Source organism: Taudactylus pleione, unplaced genomic scaffold, assembly GCF_031769625.1.
Source record: "Taudactylus pleione unplaced genomic scaffold, aTauple2 ptg000218l, whole genome shotgun sequence".
Taxonomy (NCBI): Eukaryota; Metazoa; Chordata; class Amphibia; order Anura; family Myobatrachidae; genus Taudactylus; species Taudactylus pleione.
In genome coordinates, this window is record NW_028284620.1 from 1571737 (window position 1) to 1595229 (window position 23493).

Below are 23493 nucleotides of genomic sequence, written 5' to 3' on the forward strand. Positions count from 1 at the left end.
GGCGAAACGCGCGTCCTGCGGTGACAGCATTCAGCTCCTGGATCTCACACACACCACACTTCAGCCAAATCACCTCTGACACAGGTATTTTCACTATCGCTCAGATGCGCTCTCTCATCTGAGTTCTTAGCAAGTGACCCCCTGCAATGCCCAGCGGTATCAGGGCTCAGACACAGCTACACCTCAGAAAGCAGAAGTGCCTTTCTGTTGTTTCATCTGAGGGTACGCCATTGTCACTCTCTCATTTCCAGTTTGATTGACTGGGAACAGCAGAAGAGACTTAGAGCGTTTCTCTCACCTCAGACTTTACTGTTTCTCTCCACTCATGTGATTCCTATACACCCATGTTTTAGACCCCTTTGTTTTGAGGTCTAGCCTGGTCTTGTTAATTAATAGTTTTACAATTATCTGTGTTAATAATAACTATTAATATTGGGAGAATTTAACAGTGATTGGCATCGGTGGCGATCCTACCGTTTGACTTCATATATATCAAACGCACTGCATTGATTCATTTTATGTTTGATGCTTTTTGTGTATGGTGTCTCCGTGTCCATTGCAGACTTCACCAATCAACGATAACTAGTGTCAGTAGCGATCATATTGACTGACACTGTACATATCATTCGTATAGAATTGATTCATTATTTATTATTTTTTGTCAGTCATATTTGATGTGTGTTATGTGTGGTGTTCCTGTGTCCATTGTGGACTTCAATCACAAAACAGGACTTTAGAGATCCTTTCACTTAAACACTTATTTTCGCCATCCTTTCCTGCATTATGCCTTTTAGCATGGACTAATTATAATAGACATATCTCATATATTGTATATCACCCCATGCTTTCTGTGCCTAGACTTTCCTCGCAGGAAACACAACAATTATTGTGTATGTATCACCTTGACTCAACATCTACATATATTGATCATTGTATCTATACGTAGGCCCATAAATAAGCGTGATCTAATACGGTGAAGAGATTTTGCCTTCGTAATTGATTTTCATTAAAAGTTAAGTTTTAATTAATTCCTATTTTTCTATTTCTCTTTATATATACTGTTATAAGAGTGCGCCCAGTCAGACATATTTGTCTTTTTTCTAAGTTTTCGTTCTCCACCCAAACTTTGTCATATGTGTTTTGCACAAATTTGGGGTGCACCACCAACCCAATGTCATCCAGAATTTATTTGATGTGATAGACTATTATGTTGGTATTTTCTAAGTCTATTCTATTATAACCTAACAATTTAACATTACATTACTTGTGCGGACTCTCTCCCTTCTTATTTGCTATCTATAGACACACACTGAACATTCCCCATCCTGAAGGATGCGTGTAGGAAGAAATTAAGAGAACCATCGTGAAAAGACCTCTGAAGGAAAGTATCATTCCAACACATTGCATCTATTTGATATCCTGTTTTTATATTTATTAGATGTATATTGTTTTTTGTGCCAAGGTCCCACCTTAAATTATACTATTTTGATTGTCTTTATTGGTTTTTTGAGGGGTCCAAAACCATAGGAGGAGAACCAGGCTGCTGAAACTTAGGAGCACCCAATAGCATTACTCTACTTCTTTATATTGAATATCTGTTGTTTGAGGCCAATAATCCACAAAACTGAAGAAGTCGGCCTCCCACCCTGGGATCCCCCAGGAGGAGGCCTGCCCCATCAGGCAGAGGGTTTGTAGTCCGGTTTAGAAGCTGGACGTCTTGCCGGACCAGACCTCTTCGTTTGTCACCTTGTAGTCTTGCGAAAACTAGTTGGTTTAGAGGAAGACTGTTCCCTTGCTCGTCCCTGAGGAAGGAAGGACCGAAAAGAAACCTGCTTAGACTTTATAGCCATAGATGGCAGACCTGCTGATTTGAAGCAGACAGAGTAGCTATTATTTTAACCAACTCTGCCTCTCTATGGAAAGGTACTTTTTGGAGCAAAACTTCCAGAGCCCTCTTTGATCCTGTATCAGCTTTCTAGGATCTTAACCAGAGGGCCCTGCATGCCACTATTGAAGCTGCTGATGCTTTAGAGGCTAAAATTCCAGCATCTACTGCAGCTCCTCCCAAATAGGAAGCCGCTTCTCATACGTGGGAGATATACATCATCTGTTCTCTGGTAGCCTCTGGTAGAGAGTCCTCCAATGCCCCCCAGCCATTCTTCAACAGGTTTAGCTATACAGGCTCCAGCCATAGCTGGACGAGTAACAGCTCCAGATGATGAAAATATTGTCTTAATACATGTTTAAATTTTTCTAATCTGTGGAATCCTTCAGAGAAGATGCAGAGGGAATAGGTAATATAGCATTTCTGATTAAATGAGTTACATGAGCATCCACAGAGGAAGTAAGTACCTCCTTCTTAGCACATACAGAAGCTGGAAAAGGATATAACCATGTTATTCTTTTATTCACATATAAATAGTTTATCCGGGTTACCCCATACCTCATCCATAAGCTCAGTGAGCTGTTCAGACACATGAAACTCCCGTTTTGGCCACCTTCCGGTGCTGATTAAACATTGGAGCCTTTTTATTAGGAGCTGGTTCATCATCCTGAATATCTAGGACTGATTTAACCGCCCTTACTAAGGAAGGAACATCCACTGTGGATGGATGTTCCTCCTCCCTCGAGCTAGACTCTGGAGAGGAACCCTGCGCATCATCTGATTCCTCTGATGATGCGTCTGAATCCATATGTTGGGCAGACTGATAAAAAGATAACTTGCACTTAGGCGCCTTAGTCACTACTGGTCTGTTATCAACATTAAATGGTTCCATACTCTGACTAGAATGGCCATAAACATCCTTCCAGGAGGATGCATAGGAGGGTTCAATCATAGCATACTGTGGACACCCCAACTAAGAAGGTATCGTGGGAGCAGCTGTACGATCAACAACCTGCTTCAGTACCTGGGACAAAGAGGATACCCAAGATGGCTCTTGTCCAAAGACAGGTAAAAGTGGACTGGTGAGGTGGCTCTTTATAACAGACAGCACACAAACCATCCTTTACGTCCTGAGGGGACACATAGGCCAAACAGGATATACATGAAACCAGCATAGGTGGCTCCCCCTCCTTTTTCCCTTTATATTTTGACATGATCAAAGTAAAGGCAATAATTGCAAAGTTATGTGACAGCCCTCGCAAAATCTTAAATGAATGTGACGTACTCAAAAGAAACCTCCACCCCAAGAGGATGCAGAGAAAAACAGTGAGTTATAATTGACAGACAGTTATAAAAGACAGTGTCAATGCAGCAGCTAGCAAACAGTCACATACAATGCATATGTAATATAATTACAATGGACTCTAAATCAACTACACAAACACCAGGAATGGTAGGCTACAGAGACCTGTATACCTTTACCACGGGAGAGGTATACAAGGGGAGAGTCTCTTATACAAGTGGAGGGTAGGCGGAGCAACCCAGACGCGTGAAACCCTTCGTAGGGACTGCATCTGGGGAGAAGTGCCTACCACCCCATAGCTGCGTTAACCAGCCGGCCACGCTGGCCTTGTGGCAGCAGAGGCATCTGCTGCCGATCCCCGGCATCAGACATTGAGGCCCGGTGGTGTAGTGAAGACACGGACAATCCTGGGCCTTGACAGCAGCGGCTTCTGGTGAGTCTCCGACACCAGAAGTAAGGACTTCCACGCGTGATTCCTCGTAAGCGAGGAATTGCCTTACCCGACATTTCCATACTTCCAGTTGCAGTCTGGGTCGCAGCGTCGCTGCTAGCAAGCTCAGCCGCGACCCACCGGAATCACAAGCTTAGTTACTGGTGTTGCAGGTAGGCGGAGGTAGGTGGAGTCGCAGTACATGCATCTTAATCCAAACGCTCAGTACTGCTAACACAAAAACAAAACCTAAAATAAAAGCTTAGGACTGCCTGGGCAGTACCGTTACAAAGGGGCGTCTTGATCCTGCCACACCAAACGAACAACTGAAGTCCTATGGCTGGGGGCGGGGAATATATGGAGGACGACTCGAGGCATCCTCGGAGCTGAAGCTTTAACTGTTTGGTGCCTGGTCTTCCAACCATAATATCCCCATGGTTTCCCTGGAGATCCCTATGGAGCCCGAAGAAGAAATGAATTGTTACTTTTCACTATATATTGCATCTGTATATAGCTTTAAGTTGAAATTCATGTATACTTATCTCTCCGATGTCGTCATATTCAGTCCAGGGGTCCGACAGTCCTGTCTTCGACTGCGATCCTGGGTGAGCAGCCGGGAAGCGAAGTCAGGCCCTCCCTGCGCATGCGCTGGCGGCTGAGGTCAGGGGAGGATGCAGTGGCTGTTGGGACATCAAGGGGGCGGAGCCAGCGCTGAGGACTGTGGAAAGAAGACAGGGAGGTAAGCAACTTCCCTGCCCGCTTCGTGGCGGTGTTCAGATCCCGAGATGGCGAAATCTGAACACAAAGGAAAAGTGGAAAGTATGGTGATGCACGAAGCAGGGAAAAGCCCTGTTATCCGCAAAACAGAACTTTTCTCTGCTCTATGAAAAGACTCCCAAGTGCCTTACCTTACCCCTTGAATGTAGACTGCTATTACAGAGCCCTAGTGACTGCTGAGTTTGGGACATCTGCAGAGACTATTTAGATTGGGAATTGAGGTTCCAGCCCTAACTAACTGTCCCCACTCTGTTAGTACTTGCTAAACTGGGGGCTGCCAGAAGTGGGAGGGAGACAGTATTTAACTGTTTTAGTGCCAGACTCTAATAGGTCATAAGCATATCCCAGAGTAATGGAGCGTCCCCAGATGGATGATAGAGGATCATCAAAACTCTCATTAGAAGTTAACTAAAGTTTATTTTAAAAGGAGAACTACAGTAGAGCGTAACAAGGTTGGGCACTTAACCAATATCAAGACACCGACACCATTGGGACCTACTGATGCCGGGTGGGAAAGTTCATAGAGCTGTAGTGTAAAATATATTTTTACCAAAGTGGGCAACCTTGGAAGTACAAGTACTGAACTTGAAAATGCCATAAAAAATATGTACAGAAGACCATGTGGCTGCCCACAAAGCTCTGTGCTATATCATCCTACAAGCACTCTCTAATATGATAGAATGAGCCTTCACCTTATAGGGAACAGGTTTCCCTGGTCCAATGTAAGCACGACAAATCACAGAAGTGATTTATCCATCTAGTCTGTTAGATGATCTTCAGTCTTCCAACAGTGAAGTGTTCCTTTGACACGCTGTATGTCTTTAATGCCCCGCAACATCAAATAAGTGAAGATAAAAATTTTCACCGAGGACTGATACTGGAATCACAGTATCTTAAGTGGAATTTAAAAACTGCCTTAGGGTGAAATGGTTTCGCGCAGAGTATGAAAAACCAGATAGGGAAAGATGTAAAATAGAGCCCCCCAGTTCCATCATCCGGTCCATTGTTTGAAAAGAAGCTTGTTGTAATGTCTTCAACATTAAAATTCAAGGGCCTCAAGGAGGAGGGAATAGTGACCTCAAATGCATCAGCTAGAGTGATGGATTCTTCTGTAATAAAGCAGAGTGCAGAGATTTGAACCTTGAACTCCACTTAAACTACTATACAAACCATTCTGTAGAAACAGCAGGAAACAGGCCAGCTGGAGGGAATTAGAAATTTTATAGGCTCGCATCAAGAAACCTGTGTCTTCCAAAACCTAAAGATGTGTCCACATGCATCTTACTTCCTTGCGTGTTAAACAGCCCTTCTAGTCGCATCATGCAATGGTGTGACTCGGTAGCGCTGAGCGTCTTTTTTACCTTCAAATGAGTCACAGCCGCTGACACTAACATAGTATTTTGCATGCAGACACACTAGCAGTTGCACAGAGAATATAGACATGCTGCATATTTTTATCAGCAGAAGCTGGTTTTGGCATCACTTTGCGGATAAGATGCATTTAATGAAAAAAGTTGCACAAAAAGAAGCTTGGCGCTACCGACTTGCACAGTGCTCACGCGTTCTATTTTTACGCGACTTGTAGCTCTCGGAGGTAAGATGCATGTGGGCACATCTGTATAATAATTTTTTGTCAAGAAGGATTTCAGTACAGAGAATGGTTCAATAACTCAGTCAGAAGATCTCTTCTTAACAATCAGGCTTCATCTACTGCACTGTTAAAACCAGTTGGTAATGGGACTGCAGCAAGGGACTCTGTCTGGATAAAAAATATATCCAGGGAAGATATAATCATTAACCCCATGGATCTCAGCAGCGCAGATGATCATTATCATTGTTAACTCAAAAGAGAAGTCGCCAATCCAAGAGGCAGGGCCCAAAACTCGATATCGTGGTACTGAAATGAAAATCTGAAAAGACAAATGGTGACCCTATCAGATGGAACATGCAATAAAGCTTCCTTGATATCCATGGACACCACAAACTTATCCCATTCCTTGCTGTCGACAACAGAACTCAAATGATCCAATCTTGAGCTTGCCATCCGAACATAGGTATCAATGGTCTTGAGGTTCAAAGTGGGACAAAAAAGAAATCTGGTTTCTAAATCAAAACAGGTTTCAAAAGAAAGCCAGCTTAAATAACCACTTTTAGGGTCAGTTGTTTATACAAAGTCCGCCAGAATAGCAATAGTGAAAAACATCTGGATGGCGATTTGATGAGATCCATGATATATACTTGGATCCATAATGCCCATCTCCCATTTTCAAAGATGGCCAACAAGGAAGAGAGATAGGCAGAGTACACAAAAGAATGAACCCTAGGTAGCCGATACAGAACCTGGCAATACAAGAGTGAAATTAAAAACCTACTGAGAGATAAAAAAAACAAAAGAAAATAAAAACACCAAGGAATAATTCCCTGCAGCTAGGAATGACATAGCTGGCACAGCAAATACCAGTGTGTTTTGGCTGGCTTTAGTTAATGAATCAAAGCTCACCAAAGAGGAAACACTATGCAGACCAGGGTTGTACCTCCTTCAATACCCACCACAGCCAACGTCCTGTAGAAGAACCCTTATGACTGACCAGTGGCTAGGCAAACACGCACACTGGTCACAAGATATAGCAGGGCAACAGCAATGGAGAGCCGACTGGACTGCTAAACCTCAATAACAATCAAAGGGCCTGATTCAGGGCCGCTCGTTCGCTCCGAGCGATGTTTGCGCATGCGTACGGATCGTTATACGCATGCGCGAACCAGTCAGTGCGGTCGAAATTCATGTGCTCGCAAAATAGCGAATGCCTGAAAATTTGAGTGACAGAAAGAGTCGTATGTGGGTGGTAACGGGAAGGTGCTTGAAAACGGGGAGTGGAGATCCGATCGCAGGCGTTCTTAAAGGTCAAAACGGGCGTTTTATGGGTGTGCATAATTAATACAGCACCGTCATTGGCCACGTCACTGGGTTATTTTATAGCCAGAACTGCTCGCAAGATTGTGGTAGCAAAAACCAACCACAAGAATAGCGAGCAGTTCATACGCTGGTCGATGTACTCGATTAATCTAATAAATAGCGGACATGATGTAGGATGCGAGCGGCCAGGGGGCATAGTTTTCCAAAAAACGACCGCAAGTTTTGTTCGCTCGTTCAGACCTAGAGGCGTGAACAGACCGCAAAGAGCGAACGGTTCATTTGCATAGCCACCCTTATTTTCTGGACGAGCGAGCGCTAATTGCGTCCGGCTCTGAATCAGGCCCCCACAAAAAAAAAAAAAAACCTCTGATCTGGACATATTTGGTTAAAGTCTGAGAACTGCATTAATTATAAGGCTAACCTCTTGAACTTCATTTTCCAGATCCTCCAGTCGTTCTCGAAGATGTCTTCTGTCAGTATCCACAGAGAGTAGCTCCATTTTTATAGAACTGCTCTCGCCCACAGCATTTTGTGCCTTAACTTCCCATTCCTCAGCTTGGCTATGAACCATCCGGAACTGATCCAAAAGATCCCGATTCTCTTGTTCCTTGAAAGTAAAATAATTAAACCTACATAGATATAATACATAATAAAATCATATCTGTAAAACTAGGGCTCCAGGCAACACACAAAAAAACGATAATGGATTTATTTGATCATGAAATCCTAATTTGCTTGGAAACAGGTGTACAAATAAAGGACGATATAATGGACAAATGAGTGCTCCACAGCGTCACTACTCTATGGGCTCCATCCAATTAGCCGCGAAGGGGGCGAATTGCCATTGCCATGGTATAGAAACGCTGGCAAGAGCACGGCAATTTGCCCCATGGCGGCCCGATCTCTCCCTGGAGTCACGCATTATTGCTCACAACCCTATGTGGCTACAAACAAAAATGTGAGAGGTACTGTAATTAGTGAGGCATACAGGATTAAGCCCAATGTGCTTTTCCACATGGTCTGAATTAAACAGTGTTTATTAGCAGGCAAGTCTATAAGCACATCCCTATTGCGGAAAAAAAGTTGGCACTGTGTTATAGAGATTATCCATCCCAGTGTTAAAACTTATGCTGGATACACACTGGGTACCCTGCACGATCCAGTTTGCGACGGGACCGGAAGCGTCAGCAGGAGCCATACTGCATTCGGCAGCATGGCCCCGCTGACCATATCGCCCGTCGGACTAGCATGCAGGTCCAACAGACTATGTCGCTGACGACGCTCGGGAGCGCGCATCATAAGCGACATAACCGGTACACACTGGTCGATGTGGACGAGCGTGTACCCGGCTTAAGAGTGAAAGAAAATGATCCTCCTGTATCCCATTTTCTGTGCCTTAACATAATTAAAACAAAGAAAGGTACGGGAACAGAGATTGTATATCTAGTGTTAATACTTTAAATCAAAATGTATTCAATATATTGTACTGCTGCATTTCCACAGGAGATCATGTCAGACAAAAAACTATCAACAAATGAAAGAGCTGCATTGAGCAAAATGCACAATTAAACAAAATATAAACAAATGACAATTACTTTGATGGCCTGGATTTATAAAACAAATATTATAATCACATCATAAAGCTACAAATACCATCGCAGAGAAGTAAAAATTGGATTACATAATGGGCCTTTAAATTATCTTCTACAGATTTATACCTATAGTTCATAATTCAAATAAATAAATCACCAAATGCAATTTAATATGAGTTGTTTTAAAGCAGAAATAGTGGATAGAATGAGTCTGTCCCGCACTGAAATATATTTATTTATTTTTTTTAAACTTGGCAGTGTGTTATAGAAGTTATCTGAGGGACACTAGTATACCATAGGGCAGAGGGTCCCAAACTCCGCCATAACAGACCAGGTTTTAAGGATATCCAGGCTCCAGTCCAGTTGGTTAAATAAGTCACCTGTGCTCAAGCATGGATATCCTTGAAACTGGGACCGTAATGGCAGAGTTTGTGAACCCCTGCCATAGGTTGTAGCAGTGCAATGTTCTAGGAGGAACAATCTTCAAACTAAATGTGGGCTGCCACCTCCCCCTCTATATCACAGGATGCTGGCTGTGTCCGTTTTGACTTTAGTAAGGCAATTGGGTTGAATGATACAGTAGAATTGAATCATTTTTAGGTAGATCTAGGAAATTGATATGTTTGACATCTGTATACGGATTGAGTAGGTAGCGACACTTTGGGTCCCCATCGGTCCTTTTCTGTCATAGTTCACTATATCTCTCTATACTCTGGACTATCAACCAACCCAGTTCTAAAGGGCCTATTTGGCCACCCATCTATCTTGTTGTTAGGTATTTTTTTATGTATTATATATAGAATAATTTGCCAAAGATTATTACTACCATTATTACCATTATTGTAATATTTATATCAGTATTGTCGTTATTAATATGATTATGTAATATTTGGGCTTCACAATATTAGATTGAATATTATGGTACATCTAGGGTTTTTCTTAGTTTAGCCCGTTTACCTAATACACTATATCTAGCAGAGCTAGCAATCTAGCAATGAGGCTTCCTCCTCTGTGGGAAATGTCCTTACAGTATTAATGAGATTAGACTGTTTGGGCTATATCATCATTTTTTCTACTTTGCAACCTATTTTCTTTGAAGACATCTGAATCTAATCTAAAGTAAAAATTTTAACTATGTCAAATTCAATTAAAACTATATTAAATTCCTTTTTCCTTTAGCCACCTCTGATGAAACGGCCTTCCCCATTGGCCGAGAAACGCGTCAGGTGATATTCCCAGGATCCAGAGAGCACCTGATTGGTCGCAACAGTCCTGCGAGTGAGTTCCACTCTACCTACTCCAGCTGGAGCTACCAGAGCCCCCGTGATGGGGGCGCTGCTTTCCTCCCTCAGCCTCCTCCCTCATCTGTCGCGGCATACGGAGGTACGGACTGCTCCTCCGGCGCCTGGATACACTCTGCCGGGCACGCTGTCAGTACGGCTCTCCCCTTCGGGTTCACAGAGAGCAGTCACGGTGCCGGAGACTCCAGGAACGCAGGTAGATATCCCATCACTGTTTCTGACCGGGACGCCGGCACACAGTGGCTACACACAGAGCAAGTTTAGTTCCAGTCAGGGGGACATGACTGTGTGACTCTTATCAAACCCCGCTCTCCTACCTGTAGGAGTTTATATCTATACAACTGGAGTTTGGCTATTTATGCAGGACCTGTTGCTTTTATACCTATGCAGTTTTACCTACACAATTGTGGCTGAATAGATGCTTTAAGTGCATGATGCTTTCTCATTTAAACCTTGCTTCTACTAACATCTGCTGCCATTGTCATTCTATGCAAACCGATCTGCACTAACAACCTGACTATGCCCAAATCTTTGAAGTGCTCGGTATCAAATTGAACTTTTCAGCATGCACTTATTTGGTTGATCCTGGTTTTAATAATATTATTTCTTCATATTGGCATTTATATTTTGTAAACTGTATTCTATGTATGTGTCTTAAGCGATATTAAATACAATATACCTTTGTCCAGTGCTCTCCCTTTAATTTCCTAATTCTTTAAGGCCATAGGAGACTGTAACCACTCAAACAATGTAATGAAAACAGGATTTTGGTACTTACCGATAAATCCCTTTCTCCGATTCCACAGGGGACACTGGAGTTCAAGACAGTGGGGTATAGACGGTGGTAGAGTAGAGCCTGGCACTTTAAATAATCTAGAAGTGTGACTGGCTCCTCCCCCTCTATGCCCCATCAGCCCCAGTTTAAGAACTGAGCCCGAGAGGAGACGGAGGACAACAGGAAAACGAGGAGAAGGAGAAGACCACAGAACGGAACAATACCGACTGAAGGAGAACAGAGGAAACCACTGCAGGGAACACATGCAGCCACACAACTATATAAAGACCCACAACAGGCAGGTACGCCGCGCCGGGCGGGCGTCCAGTGTCCCCTGTGGAATCGGAGAAAGGGATTTATCGGTAAGTACCAAAATCCTGTTTTCTCCTTCATCCACTAGGGGACACTGGAGTTCAAGACAGTGGGGACGTCCCAAAGCCAACCTCCCGGGTGGGAAGCGCGGAGAACATGCCGACCCTTCAGGCAACCGAACAGGGACCGCATAGAACCGGAGGTTCAACGGAAGGCAAGAGCTGAGAATCAAGTGTCGTGAGCCAGGAGACAACCAGAACTCCGTGCGGAACAGACACAGAATACCACAACGTACAGTAATCGAATGGAATAAGCGGCTAGCGAGAAAACACCCTCAGATGAGAAGCATCAGAACACTGTAAACTCAGCTGAAAACAGACCAAGCCAGACTGTTGGGAGCAGAGAACTCCTACCCGAATCCATAGGAGAAGGGCAGTAACCCGAGAAGAAACCTCGAGGAAACCGTACCAGATTCGGAAACAGGAAGCTGCCACATTTTGCAGATAGCAGAATACCAGCACTGCTGGACATAACTCATATAGATAGAAGTATAACGATACCAATCTACAAAAACAGAGAGTCCACAGACTCCTCACAAAAAGTATAAGGTAAAAGTCAAGGCCGCACAGTCGCCCTGAACCCTTCCGAAAGTCCAACTACTACAAAGTTGTGAACCAGCGGAAGGATGAGACCATAGAAATCTCCAACGAGTGGAGATCACCCTGGGCATGAGGCCGAGGCGGCTTCGAGAAGATTGAGATTACAATACCTTCCAGAGGGTCAGACCGCAGTACAACCCCTTCTGAGAACAGGAATAAACCAGCAACTGAAACCCTGACGCTAAAGAGAAAACAACGGACAACTTCCAACATGATGGAAGTGCATAGGTAGTAGTAACTGCTGGCCTGAACATAGCATGAAAACAACCAGGAAGATACCAGTCAGGTACCTGTCAGTATGATAAAAATATCAACAGCTACTGAACAGGAAACCCACCAGGCCCCCTGAGTGGAACATAGTGACTGTCACACTTCTATGTAAAGATGTGCAGTAGCCCAGAGATGTGCTTTGGTCCATAACGCCAACAGATTCTAGTAGAATTGGTTCTCAATGTTGTAACTATGCACCCACACTCCAGGAAAATTCTAAAGTGTAGAGCCAACTGATTAAAAGAGCGGATGGCTGCTAGGAGGCAGTAAGGGAGAAGAACTCTATGTATGTCAGTTTACATGAAATAGGAGCCTCTACCGAGGCATTAGTGGGTAAGCTCTCACCTGTGAGCGACCAGAAGCCCTCTGGCCCGAAATGTAGAATGTCACTGACCTGTTGTATCGCAAAGCAACCCGCCACATTAGGAATAGAGAGTAGCTTCAGTGGGCTAAGACCAATGCCCTACAGCACGTACTTCAATCTGGAGATGTGCAGTAGAAAATACTGTGGAAACTAGCAGAATGTTAGTGGAGACAAGAAGGTCGTAAAACAGGACTCTATACCTGAGCCTGTTCCATTAGAGACGTGTATCTGAAGATTATACTTATACCCCAAAAACGGTCTGCTAGTTTAAGTATCCTTACATAAATATTTACAATGTGTATTATGCCCACCAATCTAATATAACCCAGGTCTGTCCCTGCCTAAATCGGTAGGTGGCCCTAGGCCTTCAAGATATGAATTGTACCTAAGGGCCCTTTAGACTCATTCTATTGAGATATACGACAATAATATGGAGTATCGGAATCGATACTGAGAAGGGTACCTGTACTTAGACATAGAACTCGTTAGTTATCCCAAGCAAAGAAGGGAGATAGCAGTAGTGATAACCCCAGTAGGGTTAAACAGAAAACAGGTTTTTGTTTCCCAATTATTAGGAAATATACATACAAGGAATGAGCGTCTTACCAGTTTGCTACCAAGTGCATCACTGTAATGATAATAGGTCCCCCGAAACGGGGCGCCATAGATATAGACTAACATGAACCGAGCTATATAAGTATATATCCTTATATACATGTGACATGGCTAGGGTCCATACTAGAAGCAATGCCTTAGGGAATTGTGACTATCACTATGTAAGCTGCAGCACATGACTTTAGATTATAGAGCCACCATATAATATGTATGGATATAGCCTACAGCTTCTGGTAATCCCTGGCGGCTTCCCATGCGTGGTATTATAGGTAACCTAATGCTTGTAGAAGTATAGGCCTCCTACACATATACATGTATATACACACAACCCAATCCCCCGGGAGAGATCGTGTTAAGCGGAGTTATTGTACCATCTACCGCATCAGGAGTCCAGCCTCCAATCGCAGCCTTCTATCAATATGCAAGGTATCAGACATAAAACTGATAACAACAGATCCTACCCCTGCTCTTATGGTAAGGATAAGAAGCGATATCCACATATGCATATGCATACCTACATACAAATTTAGTAGGTGACAATAATATTGTAAAATTAGAACATGAGCAAAAATTAAAGCCATGGAAGGAACTGAGCCCAAGGACAAAATTCACTCCAGCATGTATATGTTCTACTGCAGGGCTAGTATAAAATACAATATACATATTACATATATATATATATACACACACACACATATACATACCATACACGTGGCTTACCCCCACGCAGGGGAACTGCTCATGTACCGCGTGTGGCCGTCACTCTGCTACTGCGCAGGGGCAGGGTATGTTAGCTGCGTGCTGTCCCAGACTGGTTTCAATCCTGGGACCCTTCTGTTACAGGTGTACTCGCCTTAGCAGGTGAGCCATTTTAGCGCCAGATTAACCCATTTTTCGAAGTGGGAATCAAAAAGACCACCTCAGTGCTGTGAGGCAGCAATGCCACGTTACTAACCTCTTCCTGTATGTGCTGCCGAAGGGAACACATGAGAAATAAATAGATGCACATATGCATACCTTCTAAAGTAAGCACAGAAAACTGGTGAAAGGTTTTAAGACCAGCCTATAATGTAGTATATGTAGTAATGTAGTATATGTGCTGCCACATATATGCATGGGAAGATACTGCCCCTCTTTAAGGCGAGCCCATGTGAGGCATAAGCCTGGGGATGGGACGCCAAAATGTGCTAACCCTGGGTGAAGGGTATGCTATAACCATAAGTTCTGGCAGCAGCACCAGAACAGTAGAGCTAGTACACCATGAGGCTATGATACTTCACAAGCTAAGATACCAAGCCATTAGATTAAGCTAGGCGCCCTTTGTTATAGAACGAAGGGAAGCCTGCCAAGCGGCGCTGCATTGGCGGGACTGTCTCGTCAATCCCTCGCTTCTAGCTGTGATGCATCGACTGAACTGGCCTCTTTCAGAACCGCCTAACGTGGTGTTATGGTGCAAAAGGGAATTGGGCTAGTTCCCATACAGCTAGCAACCAGCTATGCACTGTAGCTAGCACTAAACTCCTGTCATACAAGGACAGGGCCTCCCCTACCCTTTGCGCTGAAGCACTCCCAGTGTGGAAGGCGTAAGAGACCCACGCTAAAGCACTCCCTGCTGCAGGTAGTGCACTGAGCTATCATGCTTGTGTGCAGTAGTAACTACAGTCCTTAAAAGGGAAACAGGGGGCGCTGTTTGTACATGAATACCGCGCTGTACGTGTGCAAACTGCTACACTCCAGTTAGCACAGCGCTGCTAGCCCCCTTAATAGTATAAAGCGGTGATGCTGTCCTGCTGTGACAGGAGTGTGAAGGTCATACAGCACTGCATCGGGGAGCCGCATTGTGCTGGTATAACGTAAGGCTATTAGCCCTATGTTATAGCTAACAGGGAAGCCTGCTCAGCCCAGCCAGGAGCTGCGGGACGCGGCATCTCCTCCTGAGATCTAGATGAGGAGCGTTGCTAATTTTTTAAAACCAGCCTAAGCAAAGACAGTGCTGCCTGCACCGGGAGAACATACAAACTCCACACAGCAAGAGCCGTGGAGAGATCCGAGCCCTGCGCTGATACTTATTTGTAGCCAGCCCTATACTCCTATCTCTACTTTTGTGCTAGCAGCACTCCCAGCGTGGGAGAAGGAGGGAGTCGCGCACCTTTAACCAGCGGCAGGCAGTGGTACAGATGGCGCGGCTATTATGCATGACGCGCCCTTCCCTAAAATCCCGGCTATCAGTGTGTGCGCGCGCGCGTGCACTGTTATGCTCGCCTCTGCCCACTTACTAGGAAAGAGTGGGCTGGGCGTAATGTAGGGAACACAACCTTCCTCCCGGCCCTGCAGAACGGGGTGCGGGACCAGCAGATACATTTATAAGGCTGGGCCGCTCAATAAGGGAAGCCTCTTTACGCGGGTACTCCTTACCAAGAATCGCGCTGCTTGTCAGCGCTGCAACTGCCTCTGTAGAGGGACGCGTCTGGCCTCCTGAAGCCGGCCATTACACCAGATGGCAGGACCTCGCCTGTGCTGCACTATTTAGTGAGCAGCGGTGCGGCGTCTGTCTTACTCACACCTGGCTGCCCCGCTGGTTGGGCTGCCCCGCAATTAGGGCCGCAAAGGGGGGCGTGGCTTTTCCCCGAGTGCGGCCGCCATTTTAATAATGGGGGGGCTGCTGCTGCCCGCTCTAGACGCGGCAGGATGCCCTCCCAGGTACCTCTGAGGTCCCTTCCCGGGGGGACTAATGCAGAGTATGTCAGCGCAGCAGCGCTAACGGACCGGCAGACCGCGCTGCTCTCAGATGAGGGCTTAGAGCACGAGCCCGACTCCATCCCCTCGTTAATAGGAGGGGGATGGCTAGGAATAAGTCAGTCAGCAGCTCCGACACTACCACTTTCACTGGCAGGGGGAAGGAGCAGTGTGTGACAGCCATGCAGTGTGCGCTGTCCCTGAGCCCAGCGTTTTGGCCCACCACTCCAGCTAGTCAGGAGTAGTGGGATATACTTACGGACTGCTGCGGCCGGGTTGCTGGGCTGGGGGCCAAATGAGGAAACCCGGACACGAACCGGTTTCAGTTGTGGCGGGTCCTCATGGAGTCCGATGACTCTGTTTAAAGTCCCCCCTCAGGGTCACCGGACACAGACTGCAGTAGCCGTGTGGTGCCCTCCCGGCGGCTCCCACGTAGCAGGCAGACTGCCACAGTAAGCAGCCTGCCTGTCCTCATTGCTTGTATAAAAGCTTAAAATATGATTATATGAGAAAGGCTGGAGACAGCCTGATGTGCGACCGGCTCTCTCGGGCACATTCTAAAAACTGGGGCTGATGGGGCATAGAGGGGGAGGAGCCAGTCACACTTCTAGATTATTTAAAGTGCCAGGCTCTACTCTACCACCGTCTATACCCCACTGTCTTGAACTCCAGTGTCCCCTAGTGGATGAAGGAGAAAGCACAATACAGTAATACAGAAACTGTGAGCACCAAAATCTCATCTTCTCTGTGACAATCTGGGAACACTGAAATACCATGGGGTGGCCTCAAAGAAAGGGTATGTTCAGCTATGGTTGTGTATAAAAACTTTACTCCCAAAACTCTCTAGCTACAAAAGCATAAAATCATGAGCAGATGACCAGGTAGCCACATTGTACAACTTGCCTACAGAAGCTTTGTGTTGCACCACCCTAAAGTTGAACACCAATCTAGTGACATGAGCCATGGGTCTATATGGGGCCCTGCCCAGCACATATGCTTGGCCACCAACTGTTTGGTCGTTGGCCAACCTTGATTGTGTGCATTGGAGCACCAAGAAACTTTCAATGTTACGGAACATGGCAAATCTATCAACATAGATCTGCAGAGTTTGGACAACGTCAAGAATACCAAGAGAATCGCCACTCCAGATGCCGTGTCTTGGCCCAGAGTAGGAATCAATCTCCTGTTCGAGATGAAAATGGGAACTGACCTTTGGTTTAAAAGAAGATATTTTAAAGAAAGACTGCTCTGCCCTGATGAAAAACTAGAAATGACGACCTACAAGAAAAGGATGTAAACTCCAAAACCCACCTGTCAGAAAAACTGTCCAGCAAAAGTTAAACCTTCCAGGACAGAAAATGTAAGATTCACCTAATCCAGAGTTTCAAAACGTGGTTTCTGTAGCACTAAAAGGACCACATGAACATAATGTGATTGGATATAGAGAACTCCCTGAAGAAAGGTCTACATTTCAGGCATGGCAGACTTCTTGTGCCCAAAAGATCAGAAAACGCAACTATCCAGAAGTTGCCCAGGCTTGGTGCAGGAGCACTGTACTCATCAGCCCAACGAAGAGCAACCACTGCAAGTGCTGGACAGCTGCAAACACCCCCCCATGCAGGAGTCTCAGATACAAAACCAGAGATGGTGTACTGTGTCTTGAGCCACTGTCTCTGGGACACTGAAAATCTAGTGCAGACACACTCCTGCAACTCAAATTATAGCCCTGGAATAGACTACCCGCTACCCCCTCCCCATCACCTGACCAACACTGCTTGAGGCCAAAGAATAAAACTCACAACTCTACACATGACAAAAAACGCATACAAACTAACTGGGCACAGGAACCTTGGTTGCCGCCAGCAAATGGCCTTAGCCTCAAAGACAGTAAAGTCCTATGGCTAGGAGACACCATTAAACAAGACCACAAATTACCTAAAATTGTCCGATCATTCTGCCCCAACTTATCTAAATCGGGATGTAGTCAACATCCCAGTGTCCGGGATGCCAACGGACGAAATGAGGGCGCCGAAATCCTGACAGCATCGGGATCCAGGCACCCGAAGCCCGCTTCAACTGAGAATTTAGTGTTGGAAGCCCTGTAAAATTTCACTGTGAGCCACAGAAGTGGATGAAAAGGGAGGACACACCAAGTCTACCATAGGATGAGAGGAAAGTTCGCTAAAGGTACAGCCAGAAACATATATAATTTATTTGAATGATTTGTGCATACTGTATCACTTAGAAGGAAAAAGACCATCTTTCCCCCCAGTTTCATACCAATAAGTAATGATGGACTTAGCAGACCGATTACTCTGTTTACCAATGCCTGCAGAGTCCTGATTTTGTTGACTGGTGTTAAAAATTAATCCTAGAATAAAAGCATCCTCTGTCTGGAAATCATAGTTTTCCAAAAGATACTGTACGGCAGCAAAAGTAATCTGAATACAGGATGAGAATTGCACACAGATCATATCAAAGCTGCCATTACTACCACTGTTTTCATAAAAGCAGCTCAGCGCTTTGGCCCGAATTGACAAGGGGTGTCTTGGATTGCAAACTTTAGTAAGGAATGATGATCTTATCAATGTGTAGATACAAGTCCTGTCGATTGCTAAACATTTGTTGGCTTCTATGCCATAACTGATATTAATGTATCCATCTTGAATCTGACTACCCATTACCCTCCGATCTGAAGAGAAGTTTTTCAATTTATCCTGTAAACACAAAAAAGTTGGGCGTCCCACCACAGCTAGAGCTGGATGTTTCCAGACCTCGTCATGCAGTTTGCTTCTCTGAGGGTTCAGGGGACTGGCATGAAGTGTCAGGTCTTTCTGATTATCCTCAAACCCCCTCTTGCTGAAAAAGGCTGGCCTAGTTCTTTGGTTTCAGATACCAGCCAACAAGACATGTTGACAAAACGATGCCCAAAAGGGACGGTGGCGATTTAGACTGGCACAGCCTGGAAGTACAGTACAGTGCTTTTAACCCAAGTTGCGTGACTGATAATCCTGTCAAGCTCCTATCCAAAATGAACTAATCATTCAACAGTGCTCCCAAGGACCTTTTGGTATGTAAATCAGCAGTACAAGATTTAAACCACATCACTTTTATAGTGACTACAGCCAATGTTGAAATTTTGGAATTGAATCCTGTACAGAGTATTATACCAGCTGGAGCCCCTAGTTGTTCCTGGGTAACACTTAAAGGAGTTGTCCTATGTACTTTTTGTATGTATTATCACCCCAGAGCATAATTACGGAGCAAGTTCTGACTAACAGCCGGGAGGTGCACCATCCTATGTTTGTATATTACTTATCTGTCCTGATAAGGATTACAGTTTTTTACCCAGTATTACAATGCATTGCCTGGCCAGGAATGTTTATTAAGAAATACTAATCAGAAAGCTGGGATTTTACAACTAATGCTGGGTACACACTGACAGATATATTGGCCAATCAATTGATAGGCCAATATATCTGCTGCCTGTCGGCCAGTGTGTACCAGCGATATGTCTGAACGGCATCGTCCACAGACATATCGCATTGGTTGCGCTGCACAGCCGATGGACAGATATATCTGCAGACATATCTGTCCATCGGCAGGTGTGTACGGGCGGTCTGCAAACCGCCCATACACACACAGCGGCAGCCGCGGGGAGAGGGGCGGGTACCCGCCCCCCGTCCGCCGGGTCACTCCCGCGACTGCCGGTACCCACTGGCAGAAACAGATGATGGCCGCTCAGTGTGTATGAACGATCATCTTCTGCAGATATATCGCTTACGTGTGTACCCACCTTAAGGCTTATGATTCCTTACTGGGTTGTTTGGTTGCTTTAACAGTTTCACAGGTTTCCTGCTACTCCTCTCCGAACTCTTTTAAAGACGTACTGGTATTGTGGGATTGCAGGGGGGAGGAGCTCAGGTTTTAAAGCTACAGTTTAATTTAAGTGCTAGCTCCAGCCCCTACCTACAATCCCCATGGTCGTGTTCCCCAGCATGCTTAAGAGAAAAGGATTCAATGGTAAGTTGACCAAAAATCCTATTTTAACTACCAGGAGCATATATAAATAATAAGGCTAAGAATCGATGTTATGCAGTCATTAGGTCACCAACAGCACATGCAAATGTTTGTAAAAACGATGACATGCAGTCGCAAGACTTATTTTTTGTTTCCAGCTTTATTAGTATTTGATCACCAGTAGTGTATGCAAATGTCAGTAAAGCGGTTCTGAAAGTCAATATCATGCAGACAGTGTATCAGCAGCATATGCAAATAGTAGTAAAGTTGTTCTAAAAAAATTGATGACATGCTACCTAGGAAAGTCTAACAGTGACGCCGATGCCTCCGTCACAAACGAAGAGGGCAGAATTGTGAGAACGTCTGTGCGCAATACGCACGGCGTCACTGACCATATTGTGTTGCAAACACACAAAGTCGGGGTGCCAACGAACGGTAGGGCCCGGAATAGACAGGGAACAGAGCAGATTGCACATGAGGAAGAAGTACGACCCGCCCGAAGCGGAACCTGAAGATATGCATTCCAGACAGCTAGCAAGGATTTGTTGGCCTCTGTTGTGTCCCGATCAGAGAGAGTTCATGCGAACTCAACCATCCACCACCTGGTGCTCAAGGCACGAAGAGAGAAAACCTAAGAGAGGCCAAGAGGAGTAGAGTGATAACAGCCCATTTTCACCGCGTTCGCCGCTTCCTGGGGAAAAGCGATGTTAAAAACCAAACAACTTCAAGGTGCAAAATGTAACCCTAGCGAATGATGCCAAGCACCCAGCTGTCTAAAGACTTTACTCAATGGTCAAGCAACCGCCCTACCACTTGCACGCGAACTGGGGAGAGGGAGAGATTCTGTTAGGCCTTAGGCTTCATTGGAGCGGTGTCCCCCGAACGGTGAATGGGACAAGAAAACCTGCCAGCGGAAATCGGACCCCTGCCGAGGAAGAATCAGACTGACCTTCCAATGACGGGCCCAAGAGGGAGGAGCGAAATCTTGGAAACGTAGACCACACAGTTAGGGACGGCCTCCGGAAGAAAAATACTTTCCCGACCGGTGGGGAAAACCAGGTGTGGTTAAAAGAGAACTTCCTCACTAAACAGAAGATAGTGTAAGGAACAATTTGGTAAGGAATGCGCACGCAAAGCGCAGAGCCAAAAAGGTCCCTACAAGCCAATCAGTCTGTAGCTGAATGATTATAAGTAACTTGTGCCCAGTCTTGCCTGGCCTCCCACGCAAAGGCTGCCAGAAATGTCATGTCAAGTCAGCAGGGGATCCCAGGGCAAATCACTGTGAGGCCCCGCAACAAAATAGTCAGCAGAAGTGACCATGCCACCCGTGTCAAGGCTTTCCAAGGCTGGATAATGACCCCATAACCTATTACAACAACCCTTCAAAGGTGGATCCGTAAAGCAAGCTGAGCCCTGCACAGGAAGGGACGTGTGAAAATCTACTGCAGCGACAATTGTGGAGGTGCTTCCACTCGGATTGGAATGGAGAGTTCGTAAGCCGGCGTCTACTTTCCTTCCTGATGAGACCGGAGAGATTTGCAGCAGGGAAAGTAATGACTTTCCTCCATCGTCAATGCTTGGCCAGATCCATAGCCAGTGCTAGGGAATCCATATCTAACAGTCTAGATAGCGGCGCCCAGCAGCAATGTGTCGAAAAAAGACCGTAGGCCCTCACCCCATGGACAGCGCAAACCCACACAAGCTCCATCGCATGCAAAAATGTCTAATGGAGCCCTGGAAGGTGGAAGACCCCACCAAGACCACCCTCCACCTGCGCCTCGCATGGCAGAGGATATGCTGAAAAGGCATGCAAAATAAAAAAAATGGTCTGAACACACAACTGGCTGAGCTGGAGTCAGACACTAGCTTGTGCCACGAGGTATCTCGTAGGAACCTGTCGGAATGCTGACACTGCAAAGCATGGAGCCAGAGCAGGACATACAGTGGCCGGGAACTTAACCCTATAGACGGAAAGAAGCATGCGCCAGGATCGAGGGAATACCCGGGCCGTGAACTTTGTTTCTCTGTTAAGTGCAACCAGCACCACTAGGGCGTACCTGACCTGCCAAGAGGCGGAACCCACATAGGTCCCCTCCGGTGGACGCAGCACCACAGATGCCTGCACGTCACCAGGCCCTATATACACACACACTGCCCCCGAGGGCAACTGCCCGGTACCCTGTGCATGAGCGCAAACATCACTAAAATTACAGCCAAGTCCCAGCATCCAAACTCCACAGTTAGGGCTACAGCAGGAAACGAACCCACGACCGCATGTGGCCGGGCAGCAATGCTAACCATTACACCGTCTGCGCTGGCCCTAGTATAACAGACCGCAGCTGCAATTACCTGTAAAGAAAGCAGCGGTGAAACCGTGTGACCGAGCCTGCGAATACCTAGGTAGCTAACACAGAGCAGTTAAAGAACACTGGAATTGTGGGATTGCAGGGGGGAGGAGCTTAGGTTTTAAAGCTACAGTTTCATTTAAGTGCCAGTTCCAGCCAAAACCTACAATTCCCATGGTCCAGTGTTCCCCAGCCTTGTTCAAGAGAAAAATAAGTTATGACTGCATGCCAATGATTTTTACAAACATTTGCATGTGCTGGTGTTGATCGATTGATTGCATAACATTGATTTTCAGAACAGCCTTATGAAAATTTACATATGTTGCTGGTGATTTATGGAATCAATTATAAACAAGTAGTTGTGACAAGATTGTTATTAACATAGTGTCAACTTTCCTTGCTAGTTTCATGCACGTGCTTTTTGACAACTAAATGCAAATTTATTATAAGGTGCAATAAGACTGCCGCTAACGAACTGATGGTTGCACTATAGTATCTTTATATACGCTTCTGATGACTAACAACGAATTCCTAAGCTGTTAACCAACATGGGATTTGTCACACTGAATATATTTGCTCAGTAGACTGGTAGCTAAGAAAAATAGAGATTATCCATATTTTAACAATTTTTTATCTGTGCCGGCCGGTATATTTACAATTGTGTTATAAAATGAATCTGTATTATCTGCGCTTTTTTTTTTCTTTTTAATCCCTACTAAAGTTCAGAACGTTTCTCCAAAACTTTCAAAACCAAAGCAAGGGACAGGTAAGGTCTAATGATGCCACACAGATAGGTTTCGAAAATACTCTCACACTTACAGTGCAATGAATCTTTGGAACTAGCAGAACCTGGTATTGGAAGTGGATGCAATCGGAAAACGGCTGACGTGAACCCGACAGCCGGCTTCCCGACTGCTTTATCCCGGCGTGGGTTAAATGACAGGCTGTCACTTTCCCGACGCCGGGAGACAGGCGCTCAGCATCCCGATCGAAGGGATGCCGGGCGCCGCGAGCAGACAGCCGTGGGGGGGGGGGGGGAGGTTTAGGCAGCGTGGAAGGGGGGGGGGGGGGGGGGTTAGGCACTTGGGCGGGAGGTTAGGGTTAAGCACCCCTAAGGAGGGCTAGGTTAGGTTAATTACTTAGCTGAGGACGATCGGGATTTCCAGCGCTGTCTGGCTGCCGCTGCCGGGATCTG

General features: G+C 45.6%; 1 protein-coding gene across 2 annotated transcripts in view; it reads right to left on the reverse strand.

Annotated features, from left to right (window-relative positions):
* CEP135 (centrosomal protein 135) overlaps window positions 1-23493 on the reverse strand; it is a 141622-nt gene that overhangs the window by 19921 nt on the left and 98208 nt on the right. For both annotated transcript variants that reach the window (XM_088478723.1, XM_088478724.1), the window contains exon 21: window positions 7731-7916. In XM_088478723.1, the coding sequence (XP_088334849.1) occupies window positions 7731-7916 (186 nt within the window). The remainder of the gene's footprint in view (window positions 1-7730; window positions 7917-23493) is intronic.